This window comes from Myiozetetes cayanensis, unplaced genomic scaffold (assembly GCF_022539395.1).
Source record: "Myiozetetes cayanensis isolate MyiCay16 unplaced genomic scaffold, myiCay2020 scf3, whole genome shotgun sequence".
NCBI classification, from domain to species: domain Eukaryota; kingdom Metazoa; phylum Chordata; class Aves; order Passeriformes; family Tyrannidae; genus Myiozetetes; species Myiozetetes cayanensis.
In genome coordinates this window covers 36100253-36115968 of record NW_026087521.1, presented here as the reverse complement: position 1 = coordinate 36115968, position 15716 = coordinate 36100253, and the positions used below count along the sequence as shown (strand labels likewise).

General features: G+C 38.5%; 1 protein-coding gene across 2 annotated transcripts in view; it reads right to left on the bottom strand.

Moving 5' to 3' along the window:
- Positions 1 to 665: 665 nt before the first annotated feature.
- LGR5 (leucine rich repeat containing G protein-coupled receptor 5) overlaps positions 666 to 15716 on the bottom strand; it is an 88568-nt gene continuing 73517 nt past the window's right edge. For both annotated transcript variants that reach the window (XM_050324994.1, XM_050324995.1), the window contains 5 exons: positions 14878 to 14949; positions 12858 to 12983; positions 8098 to 8243; positions 6382 to 6465; positions 666 to 4604 (listed from right to left, as the gene is read on the bottom strand). In XM_050324994.1, the coding sequence (XP_050180951.1) occupies positions 3514 to 4604; positions 6382 to 6465; positions 8098 to 8243; positions 12858 to 12983; positions 14878 to 14949 (1519 nt within the window). In that variant the 3' untranslated portion in view covers positions 666 to 3513. The remainder of the gene's footprint in view (positions 4605 to 6381; positions 6466 to 8097; positions 8244 to 12857; positions 12984 to 14877; positions 14950 to 15716) is intronic.

The following is a 15716-nucleotide window of genomic DNA, read 5'->3' as shown; positions in this document are numbered from 1 at the left end:
TGCCTGCCTTTAATTCAACTGAGCTGGAAGTTCTACTGCAGCCTGAGCAACCTGGCTCTTGCGAAGTTCCTTGTTTCTGGCCCCACCTTTCATTTGCCCTTAGCACCTCCATCCACTTCATACCTGATAGTGCTACAGCCTCTCTGTCCTGTATTAGATGAACTCTGGTAGCTGTTGGGTAATCCCCTGACCTACCTGACCTGACACATAAGGGGGCGAAGAGAAAATAAGGAAGCACGTGGCAGAATTTCCTGTCTCATCAGAAGCAGCAGCCCAGTGCAGCTCAGCTTCACCTCTCATGTGGTCCAGTGTGGTCTGAAGCTTGAGGGTAACTTGTGCACATTCACTGCCTGACCTCGTGCATACCCTTGTCGCACAGCTGGAGGTACCAGTCTTAGCTGTGGCAATTGTGAGAGGTCATCACCGAGACACAACAGCATGCAAAGGGAGCAGGATTTGTTCATAAGGGTCTGTGAGTGAAGTTTTGGTAAAAGATTTAGTCTGTGTTGAAACAAAACACTATTATTCTTTTTTTTTTTTTTTTTTGCAACTAATGAGAGCACACAACCTGTAATTTCTACTTTGTCAAGAATTTCAGACATCTAGGGAGGTTTAGTGTAAATATTACAATAACTCGGGAAGGATTAATTGAGCATGCACACCACTTTGTGAGGTGTTAGGTCATGATTAAATGCACTTTACTGTGTAGTCACATTTTATTACAACTTACATATGTTTGGAACACTGATAGAAAAGAAAGCATGTCACCTATTTACAATCACTACACATTTACATTATACTATTTACAGATAATGAATTTAGTAATATATATGAGCAGAAAATATAGCAAATATCAATATGAAACTGTACAGAGCTTAATCTCATGTCCTTTACTGTTGTTGCATTTCACTGTAATAATAAATACAGTTCTATATTTACATATTTTACTTTAAAAATCTATTAAATGAATTTTAACAATTTCAAGTTAAAAACATCTGATCAAAATATTTCAAACATGCTTATAAAAATAAGACACAAAGCCTTTATGACTTTCTGCAAGCTAAAACAGTTCTGATAAAAGAAGCTTTCTTTATCTAGTCTTTGAAATTATAACATTATTTTGCTTCTCAAATCTCTTTACAAACTTCTTAAATACAGCAAGCTGAAAGGAATTTCACTGACATTAAACAGTGCAGCACATATGGACCCCCATTCAATTAAAGCTACGTAAACATGGTAATAAGTATTGTGCAATGGTTGACTGATTCTCTGTTTAATCCAAAGGGGTTTCAGGCATCGTTCTGCAGCTGTATGCTGCACTGCTTCAAAAGCCACAAAAGATAAAGGATTAAGATAAGTACTCAGCTGACTTTATCGTCTATAATTTTGAAATGGATTCATTTTTTTTTCCTGTAGGATGAAGATGTCAGCCAAAGTCAACTGATGCCATCTGTAACTGCAAAACTGAAAACATGCCAGTGTGAATGGACATGAAAATTGAGGCGTATCCATTGCTGGCAACAAATTCTTCATTGTGAAAATCCATCCTTTGAGTCCCAGGAAGTTTTATACATAGGAACAGATAAACAACAGAGATCATCTGTAACTGATTACCTTAATTACTGGGCCTTGGTAATGTTAAAAAATTAGTCCCATTCACCTGGAGGCTGAGTGGCCATTAACTGAGCAGTGAGTACTGGGCTATTAAATGTTACTCCTCAGGCAGCTATTTTTAACAAAAAAAATTAAATTTGTGCATTTTTCTGTCTTAAATGATCAGGTTACTTAAGCAAAAGGTGTCAGCTCTGAGAAAAGAATACTGGAAAATCCCCCGATGGCTTGGCCAAGGTCAAAGAATTATATTCTAGGTGGCCCTGTTGTCTGAGATATTTCAACAGCAGACTTGGCAAGGACCTGAAGTCTCTTCTCTCCAACTGGGATGCTTCTGATGTGCAAAGATACGTGCCTTGGTTCAGCAAAGTAATAACGGATTTAAAGACAGAGAAAAACTCTGTTACTCTACTCTAGCCATTTCCTAAACTAGAACCATCAGAAGTCCCTGAATTTCAACAGGTGCTCTAATTATCTTTTTTGGCAATATATCCTATTTGAATTTAGAGACATTTGGTGATAGATAGTTTCACTAGCTAATGACCGTCTCTGCCAACAATTTGCACCTTTATTTCTATACTCCATACTCCTAATGTCAATTTCCAGCTGATCTTATCAGATTCTCCTCCTCTCAAACGAGTAACCCTCTGTCTTCAAATTTCTGTTTCCCAGAAGCAACTACTTCTAAACTGTGCTCAAATCACTTATTTCTTAAGTTGTTTTAAGTTTATGATATTCATATCCTTTTCAATTTCACAATGTTCTTTACAACATGTGAATGAAGTAACTGAAATATCCCAGGAGTGCTTGCATCAGCACTAAGAACACAGATCACACAACCTCTTCACTCCTACTTGAGCCTTAGCTCAGGATATTGGCTATCCTTAGTCAAAAGGTCACAGTGGCCTCTAAATCTTCAACTGAACGATGACCATGAACTAGCAGCTTTCTGGAATCACTGTTTCAGAGGACAGAGATCATGCTGTGAGCAGGTCTACAGTTTTTGTTCCTGGACAGATGAACTCATGAGTTCCTTTGGTGTCCTTTAATAGCTCTCAGCATGACAATTTTTTTTATATTGATGACTTTATACGTAGTATTTTCCACCTTCAAATTCTATGAGTCATCTGTCAATGTTATCATCAGTAATTCTGAGATTAATTCTACCTGCATGGTAGCAATTCAGGATGAAACTGACATAGAAAAATATCCATGTGACAATGCCTTGCCATTAAAATTACATTTTAAATGCTTTTGATTAACTTTTTTCACATTGTGTTCATTTTTTACCATTAGCTGACAACTAAAAATGCTTTGTCAAGCTGGATGACTTCCAAAATCCAACCCCCATGCCAGTTAAACCATCTAATCAGCTTTATCAAACATGAAACTTCACCAAAGGGTTTTCTGCAGAAACCTTTAGGACTTGAACAGACTGCTCTTCCATTTAGATATCTTGCTGAATGAAGGCCATAAACAGATGCTTATAAAAACAATCATGGCACTGAAAAACCATTATTAAAAACAAATTGCAATATAGAGGACAAAAAAATAACACAACTCCTGAGAATATCAGGTGATGCTTTGAAAAAAAAAGTTATAAATTTAACATGCTATTTTTGCTCTTGACCAACTGATGCCCTTTCTGACTTGTGCTACTTTAAAAGAGAGCAGCTGATACAGCTGCATGAACTTCAGCAGCTTTCAGTTTCTTCATCCCAGCATTTCAGGAACAGGCTGAGAAGACTCAAGTATTGGATTTTCAGCCTGCCACAAGTTGTCATTATTTTCTGATGTGCGTAACTGTAATTCAGAAGCTCTAAAATTGTATGCACACATCCACGCTTACTTTCAGGATAAAAAATTTTGTAAACAGAGATATTTTCTGCATCGCTACTGAAACTAGCGACAGGGAACAAATGCGACTGATGAAAGATTGCAGCCTTCCGTCATTTGATAAGATGATGGCATTAATGAACTGCTGGTGGGCATATCATACGATATGCTGGCACTTGTGAAGGTTACCAATGCTTGTGTTGAGTCACAAGATTGTTTTTCTATGTCTTCTGAATTCACGGAGATCAGACTAGCATGTTTTGATCTCCTCCATAACAAAGTTTGCTTTCGCAGACTTCCCAAATCCTCCTTAAAGTGTGGATTGAAAAGTATATAAAGCAGTGGGTTTAGACATGCCGGCAGTGGGACAATCACTAAAAGTATTGACTTAATCACTTCTGGGCTGATAAAGGTGAGGTTTAGTAAGGAAGAAAAAGATAAGAAGGCCACAGGGCAATAAAGAATGCAATTAGTAAAAAGTAGCAAGGCTATATGTTTGACCATAGAGCAATCCCAAATGTTGTCTAGTTCTCCCTTTTCTAAACTACAGTAGAGCTTTGTATAAGCAATAGTCATTACCAGAAAACAAAGGGAGTTCAGTAATACCAGTGCTACCATGTAGCCCATAGCAGTGGATTCTCCAAACGGTAGTGGTAAACAAAGCGGAGAAATCCCATACTCGCTTCCAGTGAGAAGGGGTATCACTGCAATGATTAGTGCCAACATAAAGCAAAAGAAAATGGCAATTTTTGCACTAGCAATGGAGGATTTCGTTTCAAACTTTGTAGCATGCTTTAAAGAGAATGCACGTTCGAGTGCAGCCAGGGTAAGGAGCAAAATGGAAGCCTCTGAAGCAAAAATGGAGAGAAGGCCAGTTATTTGGCACCCAATTCCACTTTCCCACTGTGCTCCATACTGAGCAAAGCTACCAAAAGTTGATGCATCCACGCTAGCCAGTACTCCACTGGCCAGACCCATCAAGGCATTTACAATAGCTATTAAACCGATCAGAAGTTTTATGGAGGACATATACAATGGAGATCTGAAAACTGTAGCAGACACCAGTGCATTGCAAATTAAGGTCAAACCCACTATGGTCCACACTCCAATTCTGATAAGCCAGCTACCAAACAGATGGTCACATGGTTTAAAGGGACCTGAAATGACAAAATAAAAAGGGTAAGGAAAACCCATGTAAACTAAAAATTTTTGTGCTAAGACACTGAAGTTCAGGCTTCTTGCAGATTCTCAGCATAGCCAAGCACTGAATTTTAATTCCAAATGGGGAGCTGGAAATTTGCACTTCCTTTGGAATAATCTGAGACCTTGATAACATGTTGCTAAATGTGCATGTTACATTACTGGTGCACATGAGTGTTTGTCCTTCAACACAAATAGTCTATGGGTTTCTTTTTGTGCCTAGCAGTACAAATGCAATGTGAGTGTCAACTCCTGTAGTTTTAAGAAATGCTGTGATATTTGCCACTGTGTGAAAAAAGCTAAAAACATTCTCTCTCACTAAATTAGGCCAGGTTGCTAATGAGTTCTGGTGAAGCGCAATGTAATGGATATGGACTGATGCACTTTGACTACCTTATAACATGTCATTACACAATCCAAGAAAATTGAGGCTCTCTTTGCATTTGGAAGTGCTGCCTGTTTGGATATCCTGTGGCTAAAGTCAGGTCATTATGACTGAAGCCTGCTGCATATTCTCATAGAATTGTGGTGCGTACGCTGTGCAGTTGAAGGTGAAAGCTCTGCAGTCTGAGAAACTCCCAGTACAAGTGACCAAAGCAAGTCCTTCACAGTGGTCTGTGCTTTTCCATGAGGACTTAAACCCTGCAGCTGAAAAGTGCTCCATATGACTATGGTTGTTGCCATCAAGTAAGTATAAATATCTATTGTGTGAGTTTTTCTAAGATACTATTTGAAAGATCAAAGCTAAACTTCTCTTGGGTCTGGTGATAACTTGCCTTGAAGACAGCAACGCTTTCATGAATTCAGGAGTTATCTTTAGGCCATCAGAGAATATGTGCCAGTCAAATGTCTCTATCCTCTGGCTTTCTGCCTTTTCTATTCCACTTTATGTAACTTTAAAAAATTTACAATTACTTGCTGTTGCAAATAAGAATCTTGACTTGAAATGAATGCTGAAGTACAAGTTGTCACTTGTTTTCTATTGTTTGTTCATGTTTCACAATCAGAGAATGGCTAAGGAAAACATTTGCTGAATCAAGCCAGCAAAACTTATGACCATGGCTGCTACAGCTAGAATTGACCTTCCAAAGGCATGTTTCTTTCCTTTTCTTAAATGAAACTTCCAGTGGAATGGGTGGCCAGTAGCTTTGTTATGCCATTGATGTATTTCTTTTTCCTTTCTGTGACACTTTGAATCCAGGGATGCACTATTTTATAAAGCAAATGACAGTGTTGGGTGTCCTTTGTGAGGGATTGTGTACATCAGTGCAGTAGTGTTTGGTATTTCCTAGACATTGAACTAAACTGTATGTGGTTGAAGTTGCTCATGTGTAAAATAAGTCAATGAAGTTCAGAAGAATTACTTTAGCTTTGCAAAAGACTGAGCAAGCAAAGATTCTGTTGCCTTTCTCATCTGTTTCTTAGTAGAAGAGTCTTTCCTTTCCCATACCCTTGATATGGAGGATCAATTCTAGTGAAAAGGGGCCCAGAGTAAGTACCTGTTTTATGACTGGGTAAAGCTTTTGTTACACTCATAGATGAATTTAGCAGCTGAATAGTTTTCTGGAGTTCAATGCAACATTTTATATTATTGTGCAATGTATTTGTATTAAGCTCATCGAATTACTGCACAATGTCATATTGTTGTCCTAGTATCAGATTCTTAGTTTGTTCTGCATTTAGCATATCCAATAACAATGTCCTTGGATTCCTATCTGTCTGACAGTTTCATACCTGGAGAAGGTGAGCATTGCACTGAATGATGAGATTTCAAATCTTCTTCAAAATCAAGAAAAAAATCCTCAAAATCACGTTCATCTATGAGAGAGAAGAGACCCAGATTTGTTACTGCAATTTTCAAACCTTCTTTAAGTAAAAGTTCCAAAAATTCCCCCTAGTATTTAAGGCCTGGTCTTCTCCCTTTGGCTGCAAAAGCAGATGTATGCCTCCTTGATTTTGAATTACTGTACTTGGGATTATTTAAAAAGTAGGCATCATTACTTCTCTGAAAAATAATCACTAAAAGATACATACTCTGTTATCTACTTTGCAGACTGCCTAGGAAGGAGTTTAAAATATGAATTCTGATGTTGTGTCAGGTTACTAAGAATCAATCAAGTTTTCTGTGCTTCCTGTGTCATCACTCTAGCACATATTCTTGTCTCTAATGTCTCTACTCTTGCTAAACTCTGAGACTGGTTTGCAGGGGCAGAGACAGCACAGAAAGCAATCGTGTGCACCTATGTAACAGATAACCTGTCAAGTAACAGACCTTGTGCTGAAGGGGAAGAGAAGTATAGTAGTCTTGTGTCTTGGAGAGCAGCTACCCTCTCTAGCAACCCTGGATGTTTGTACAGACCGGGGAATGAGAGGCTGGAAAGCAGTGCCCCAGAAAGGGACCTGGGGGTCCTGGTCAACGGCAAGTTGAATATGAGTCAGCAGTGCCCTGGCAGCCAGGAGGGCCAACCGTGTCCTGGGGGGCATCAGGCAAAGAGGGGATTGTCCCTCTCTGCTCTGCACTGGTGTGGCCTCACACTGAATATTGTGTGCAGTTTTGGGCACCACAATATAAGAAAGATATTAAGCTGTTAGAGAGCATCCAAAGGATGGCAACAAGGATGGTAGTGTCTGGAGGGGAAGCCATATGAGGAGTGGCTGAGGTCACTTGGTCTGTTCAGCCCGGAGAAGAGGAAATTGAGACCTCATTGTGGTCTTTGACATACTCCTGCCTCCTGAGAGGAGGCAGAGGGGCAGGAACTGATCTCTTCACTCTCATGACCAGTGACAGGACTCGAGGAAATGACATGAATCTGAGTTCAGGGGAGGTTTAGGTCAGGAAGAAGTTTTTCACCAAAAGGGTGGCTGGACACTGGAGCAGGCTCTCCACGGAATTGGTCACAGCACCAAGCCTGACAGAGTTAAAGAAGCATTTGGACAATGCTCTCAGGCATATGGTGTGATTCTTGGGGTGTCCTGTGTAGGGCCAGGAGTTGGACTTGATGAGCATAATGAGCCCTTTCCAACTCAGCATATTCTATGATTCTAGGAAAAAGTATGCCAAAGTAGCCACTTAAGCTGTAAATCACCCTGAAGCATGTGGGTAAGCCAAGTATGTGTTGCTACTTCTGAGGCTGGCAAGAAACTAGGTCTTTGCTGGCCTGTTCCTGTATGGTGTTACACACCAGCTGCACTTCTCTGTCGCTCATATAATGGGCAGATTTCATTTCCCACATTAATATAGCTACTGTTTGGACAAACAGGTGAGGGAGTGAGATTTTTGAATGGCAGACCTAAAACAATGAGTTTGTTAAGCACAGGAATGCTTCAGTAACACATTATTGGGCAAGAGAGAGGGTGAGCCTCTGTGACTGTAAAGAGTATTGGATTTGTTTAACATCACAGGTTGCTTGCAGCCTGCAGGTAGATTTAAAAGCGTAAGATGATGGTTACCTTGAATTTGTAACAGCCCAGCATCCTTTCTGTGGAAATCATCAATGCTGCTATTCTCATCTTTGTTCCACTGGCTGGAGATTTTGTAGTGGCTCTCACAAGCTCCAAAGGCACAGCACTGGTAAGCATAAGGCATTTCCATGACCCTGCAGAAGAATAAGGAAGCATGCCATGAAACTGCTTTAGCACAAGAGTTATTGGATTGTACTGCTCCTTTACTGTCAGCACAAAGGAAATTGTTTAAATATCCATGACTGAAAGTAAAAACATCTCTGAATAAAAATCAGTCAAGATAATGCAAAATACGGACTCGCAAATCAAATTCCACTTCAGAAATGCAGATGATTTCTAAGCTAATTTTAGTAAAGGAACAATTAAGGTTTTTTATGTGTTTTCATAGGAGCCATGAAAGCGGGAGATCTATGCCTTGCCACTGAGTGAATACTACTTAGAACTGTATTTCTATTTTATGATTTTCAATGATTTTACTGTGCAACTCAACAGTTTCTCCAACAGTTACTTTCTTAATGGTTTCTTTTAAAAAAAGCAGATGCAAAGATCCTAACAGGCAAACCCAAAAAACTTCCCAAATGGAATTTCTCCAAGAGCACTGACATCCAGTGTCATTGCAGGACACTGGACGCTCATTCCTAACTCTTTTAAAAGATCATTAGTATTCCTAACACATAACTGAGTGTATGTCAGTGAGTTCCAATGATTATGAGGATTTCTTTTGTCAGAAAATTGCACATTTCTGGTATGCTGTGAATTTAATTCCTTTGGGAATTCTGGGGTAGCACAGGAGAACTACATATATCTGAGTTCTACAGACTGCTTCTTCAGTTCTGTAGATATATTTTATGCTTTGGAAGCAGAGCTATTTAATTTGCACAGCTTGCCAATATCACATAGTAAAACCTAACAACTCACCTTAATTCTGAAAGCCCAATAAACCAAAAAATTCAAAGATAAAGAGGTGATTAGAAGTTATTCTGACTTGACTTAAAAGGAATAAAGTAGAACTAGATCCTCCTATCAGATTACTTTCAACAGTTTAATAATGTAAATTAACATAATGAGCGTAATAAGCAACCTCTGACCCCCTGGGAAATCTGCAAAGAAATCAGGCTGAATCAGGCCCAGTGCCAACAGGACTTAAACTTGTGCACCAGCCAAAAGCAGGTACAAAGGGGAACAAACAGAACCTTGAGCTCTAAAGTGATTTTTAAATTAGTGCATTTTGGGGCATTTAGATTCTAATATACTTACATTTCTGATGGGAATTAACCACAATAATCTGTACCCTTGTACACAAGACAAAACTTTTAGGGTACTCAATAAAATTTCAAGATAATTATCAAACAACCTCATGCCAGCAGATTTAAATATTTAATTTGAACTCATTCCTGTCCGCATGCCATCTTTTAAAATAAGGAGATTATCTTGATCAAACATTTCTGAACTCATTTCCCAGAAGCCCTTCTTAAGTAACCTATTATTATACCCATAGATTACTACATTAACCCATACATAATCATCTGAGATAAAAAAAATCCCACTCCCCAACTAGAAATACCCTTTTTTGGAACAAAACAAAAAAAAATTATCAAAAGAAACAGTGACAGTTCTGTGAAGTGATGAGTGCAACTTGTGGCTTCAGACCTTTCATAAGACATTGACATTACTGCAATGAACAGTTAGTGGATATTTTAGGCTCAAGGGACTAAGAGAAATATATTCTCTGGTTATTGAAACTGCTCTACATACTTAATAATGACAGATTTTCAGATGCTGTTGTGTTTTTACTAGCCTGCTGGCTAGTAAAAGCACATACACTGGAAATGCAGACCTCTCACACTGTACTGCTTGACTACTTTGATGATGTAGCCAAAAACATCCATGGTTTTAAATGGTCTTTAAAGAGCAAGACTCACACCCCTATTCTCTCTGTAGGTATTTCTAGCATACTTTCTTAAACCTGAACAATTTCTGGTTTGTTTTTTTTTTTCCCCCCTCAAATTAGCAAATGCTGCTGAATTTATGTGCAAAGTACAATTGCACACAGCGGCTGCAACCCAGAACACAAAGGACAAAATATACTTTGCCATGCAGGGAAATAGATATCAGTTCTTCTTGGTGACAAGAGGAGTTTTTTCCTTGCAAAAGGTACATAAAAAAGAAATTAAAAAAAGGAAGGAACTCTTAGAACTTTCGGAGGTGTAGTGCTGGAAGCAGTCCAGATAAACTAGTGCTTATTTGATGTGGGTAATTAGGTTTGGACTTTGTCAAATTAAACTCTTTTAGAAACACTGGCTGAATTTATTTTTATGTACTGCTTATCTTACTAATGATATCTGTATCCTTGATAATTTTTTTTTTCCTCTAGCGAGGAATGCTTCTTTTTTTTTCTCTTTTTAGATTAAGCAGCAGAGGACACAAGGTTGTTTTCTACCTCAGACAGCTGTGGGGTTGACAGTGAAGAGGAAGGCACAGTTACGATGAATGGAGAAAAGCACTGAGTTCTTTACAGTGCTGAATCAAAGCATCAGATCAAGAAGGAAGGAGTGGCTGGCAGCCTGACTGCTTCCTCAAGGCTTGCCATAATAGGCTGGGCTCAGCTCTGTAGGGTGTACTAGTGCTATTGATGAAGATGGGGAAGAGGATGCTCAGCTCTTTGATGTGTCTGTATTGATCAATTTATATGAGTAGGAAGTTTTTATACAGAAATTTGTCTTTAATGTTGTAACCACTGTCTAGTTACAACAATTACAAATGGAAAAATATCATTTTGTGTTAGATCTCTGTTCAGGTTTGGTGCTTCGTGCATTATCTGTGCAGGGATCCTGTGTGAAGTCCTGACTTTCTTTTGATTTATGGTAAAAGTCATGCAGACTGTAGGTCTGTTTACCCTATTCTCTCCTAACTGGATATAATTTGTTTTTACAGATGTTAATCAACGCTAGATATATTAATCATACTTTGAATACTTTTTTTTAAAGACTTAAGTTAGTTGGACACATCCTTGTAAACAATTTACCCAGACTAAATACACTGTAGTTTCATATGAGCAATGTATACAATTTTACTCATAGAAAAATCATATAAAGTATAGTTTTGAGAAACTATTAAGAAAATAGTCAATTCAGTTGAATAATGGATTTTTCTAGGACTACTGCAGCACCTCTTATCGCCCCAGGTCATGGTATATACATCACTATATACTTGGCAGGTTGGAGTAATGCATTTTCTTGTGTTTACATTCTTTTGAGGAAACTTCAATTATTTTAGAATTGTCACCTGCCTCAACGTTTGGGCAAAGTTAGTGAGAGAAGAAAAAGCATGGTATAAGCTCAGCCTCAACCATTCATGACTTCTTATGGTACTTGCTTCTTGACCTCTTAGACACATCTCAAGATCTCTACTGTAAGAGAGATGTAAGGCCTCTAGTAATTTGAATGTTAATGTTACGAAGCGGTTTTATGCACTGTGATGAAGTCAGTGCCCAATCTCCTCTGTGACAACCTACAATTTTTTAAGGCAGTGTTTCCTAACCTTGGAAACATTTTTTGCAGCTCTTATCTCAGTTCATATTAACATGCCATCATAGAAGTGTTCTAGGATGGATGCCTCTAGCACTGTATACAGAGGCTTAATCAGCTCCACACTTCTATTCATGATTCCCTTATTGATAGCTCCAAACACTCCAATCTTTTTCATTAGTCATAACATCTTGAGCTGTTTGCCTGCTAAAACTCTTAGGACTTTTCCAGTGCAAAAGGCAAATCTAATGAAGACATAAGGATGGAGCATCCATCTTTGGAGATACTCAGAAGTTGTCTGGATGTGATCCTGGGCAGGCAGCTCCAGCTGACCTGCTTGAGCAGGTGGTTGGACAAGATGGCCTCCAAATGTCCCTTCCAACCTCAGCCACTTTGTGATTCTGTAACTATGTGCACACTGTTCAGCTGTTTCATATTTTATGATATTGAGCTTCTTACAGTAAAGCATGAAAAAATGTATGTTGCACTTGGCATCCTCTAATTAAAATATAAAAATGAAGGGAGAGTTAGGGAACACGCCCAAATACCCTGAAGTCAAAGCAAAAACTCTCTTTGCTGTGACCCTGAAATTAATTCAGTAGCTTAGAGCATGATGCTAATAAAGCCAAGGTCATGGGTTCAATACCCATACACGTCACCATCATCCAGTGGCTGGCATAGCTGCAAATGATCTTTAGAGGACACTTCCTTCCTGTGCCACAGAGGACCCAGCAGAAATTATTATTATCAAAATGTGTTCATAATAATGGCAAAGTATTATCTGAATCTTAATCAAAAGACTACAGAAAAATCATGTTCAAACTAGTCAAATCTTTTGGACTTTCAGGAGTATATTCTTCCCTTGTATTTTCTGAGTTCTCATTAAATATAATGGAAGTTCTGTAAGCACAGTTCAGTAGAAGGAGGACATATCACTAAGCTGCCAGCGATACTGTTTTAACAGCTTTTGAAACATATCAACAGGAAGCAGATGTGGATCGTACTAAGCAAGTATTGGGGTTAATATTTCAAAACCCTTCATAGTTTCTTCGGTTAAAAGTGAGCATAATAAAATAAGTCTATCATTTTTATCATATTTGCTTTAGTTTTAATGGCACAGATCAAAGACTGACAATGCGAAGTAACATGCATTACACACTGACACACCTTCCATTGCACATGAACACAAATGTGGCTTATTAGTTTTAATCATATACTCACTTGAGTTCTGGAAAATTTTCAGATGTTATCAAACTTTGCAGGGCATGATTTCCTGTTAATTTTAAATGAGTTAAACCATGTAGCCCCGTCACAGGAAAAGAGGACAAAAGGTTGGATGACACATCCCTGCATAACAGCAAATAAAAATCAGCTTATGGTTTTCATTTTTTTTCTTCAACAGTAGAAGTGTCACATTGGAAAAACAGGTTAAACTTTTCTAACTCAATAAAATGCTTGCATTAAACAGAGGCCCCAGTCAGCAGAACAAAGTTGCAGCATGGCTCAGGAGTACACAATGATGTATCCAGCAGAAAGCTAACAGTAATATCTAGCAGTTAGTTGGGTCTCTGTTGCCAAATTTTGACTCCAAATGTTCATAGTGCCAGTTTTGAGACTAGCAAATGAATTTAAAATCTGGTCATCAGACTGTCTGAATTCTGTGTGAGCCAGTGCCAGAACAGCTTCCCACAGTTTAAAAGATTCAGTGGAATGATAAGAGGGCACGGCTGCCCAGAAAGCTCCACAAGGTGGAGGTGAGGTGTATGGGGATGATGTGAGTTTCAGCGTAGGACAGGTCTGGGCTGGAGCAGATGAAGATGACATTTCCAAGCTGAGGTTTGTCTGAGTAGCCGAGGGAAGACAGTGCCGATGAACACAGACATGTAACTCTGGGAAAGTAAACCAGGTGAATGAAAAAGTGATAAGTGATCAAGGAGATATGGTAGAGTAATGAAAGAGGGAGGAGTTCAGAAGAATTCTGTTCTCTACTTTGCCTTCTCTCTTCCAGTTATTCTATGAGCCTTTTCAGTCCTCCTCACAATTATCTACACTGTAGTACTTCAGATTGTCAACCATCAAGGAGGAAGAAGGGGAATCTGATGCAGCTGAAACGCTTTTATGCCCAAGGCTGAACAGTGAAGTCTGGACTATATTTTGAAATCTAAGGCATAGACTTAAAATAAGGTATGTCGATGGACTGGTCTTCTACCTGTCTGGTTTAATGCGTCTTGCGCACAGCACAGTTAAATACCAAAGGTAAAATTCAGGTCCTACCGCAATGGTAAAAATGACCACTGACTTCAGTCAGACCAAGGTTAGAGACTAGCATTTCAGGAAACCCTGGTACACTGTGTTATTGTCTGTGTGTTAAAGGACTTTTTTCTTTAACCCCTTTTATACGTTATTGTCTAAAGCTACAATTTACTGCTCACCTCACAAAGCAGGAAGGGCCCCAAAAGGGATGTTATAGACAAAAATGTCTTTATGGACATTTTTCAGTGCACCATTCAGAAGGCTTTGCTCATCAACAAAAATGAATACTCTTTTCCAAATTTAGGGTTCCCAGCACATACTGAATTATCTGTGAGCAAATGCTCAGCAGCGTATCTTTGTGGCGACCATGCAGCAATATGACTCCAGACGATTTTTTTTTCATGTCTTCCTCACATAGCCAATATCTCAGGGATTCACCTTAAAAAGGCATTACAATGACAGTGGGAAGTAGGAAAAAAATTAGTAAGCACTGAGAAGTGCTTGTGAACAAGGCCTGCAAATCTGGTTTCTGATGTTTTGACCACTAACTGCTCTCCCTGAAATCACTAGAGAAGAAAAACTGTTTTGTCAAATGAGGAATAATGAAATAAAAGCAAACACCGAAAAAAGTTTCTTATTTAATTTTTAATCCAATTCTTTAGTTTTGGAACATAACTAACAGGAAATATTCCCCACTCCTACAACAAACTAAACTGCTAACAAATTGAATGAAGAAAAGTAGATGCACGGATAATCTTCATGAAACCCAAATCCCGCTGATTACACAGGGTTGTATGCAGCTTTGCCATAATATCTATGGAAACTGGTGAAGTACAGGAAAGAAGACATTTAGATATGGATTCAACAGACCAGATGATTAGAATAGAAAAAGCCTCCATTTCTGCTGGGTCACCAAGCTATTAAATTTTTGTATGCTCTTGCAAGAAGAATGCAAAAATTTGAATGTAAAAAATTTACAAATACTTACAGTTTGATCAGAGATGGTAAAGAGGAGAAGGCATTGGGGTGAATAATTTTAATTTTGTTCCAAGCTAAATCCCTACAAGAAAAGTGAGTAGAAAATTACACACTCACTGAGTGATTATGGAAGTTTTCAAACACTTGATTAGGAGACTTAAATATAAAGAAGATATTAATTACAGGCAAATATTTTCAGTAAGTTTCTGCATATCTCATAGTGGAAATTTTTTTTCCTATTTTTAAGTTGTTAGTCAGTTGTGGTGTTAGTTATTAAACTGACAATATTCTTAAAACATCTTAATGCCTTCCAGTCTAAGGCTTTTCAGTCTGCTTCACAGCTTCACAAGGCAGCAGAAAGAAGGGTGGTTTACATGGACCCAGTCTTCTAAGATTTTCTCATGATGTGACTAAGAACAGCAAATCCAGGGTCAATAGGCTTAACTTCCTAACCTCAGTTTTCACCGCCCCATAAAAATCAAAAAGACTAAAAGCAACTCTTAAAAAATGTATGGGTTCAATCCTGCAAAAACTTATAACCATGAGTAATTTCTTGACAAAATTACTCTCCTAGCACATATATCTGTGTGAAAACTAGAACCCTGCATATGACTCTATGTCTTAAGACGCTGTTCTCTATAAAAAGATTTCATGTTCCCTAGAGCCGCTTATAATGTGAACCTGTCAAGAGATGCCATCTTCGGCTCAGTATCTCTCTCTACCTCCAACAGAAACATTTAGAAGTAACAGCTTTTACAGCTATAATATACAGATGTATTTTAATTAACTGCTGCAGATGCTAAACATCACCATGTTTGTTCTCCTTTCACAATTATGATCTAATGGGTG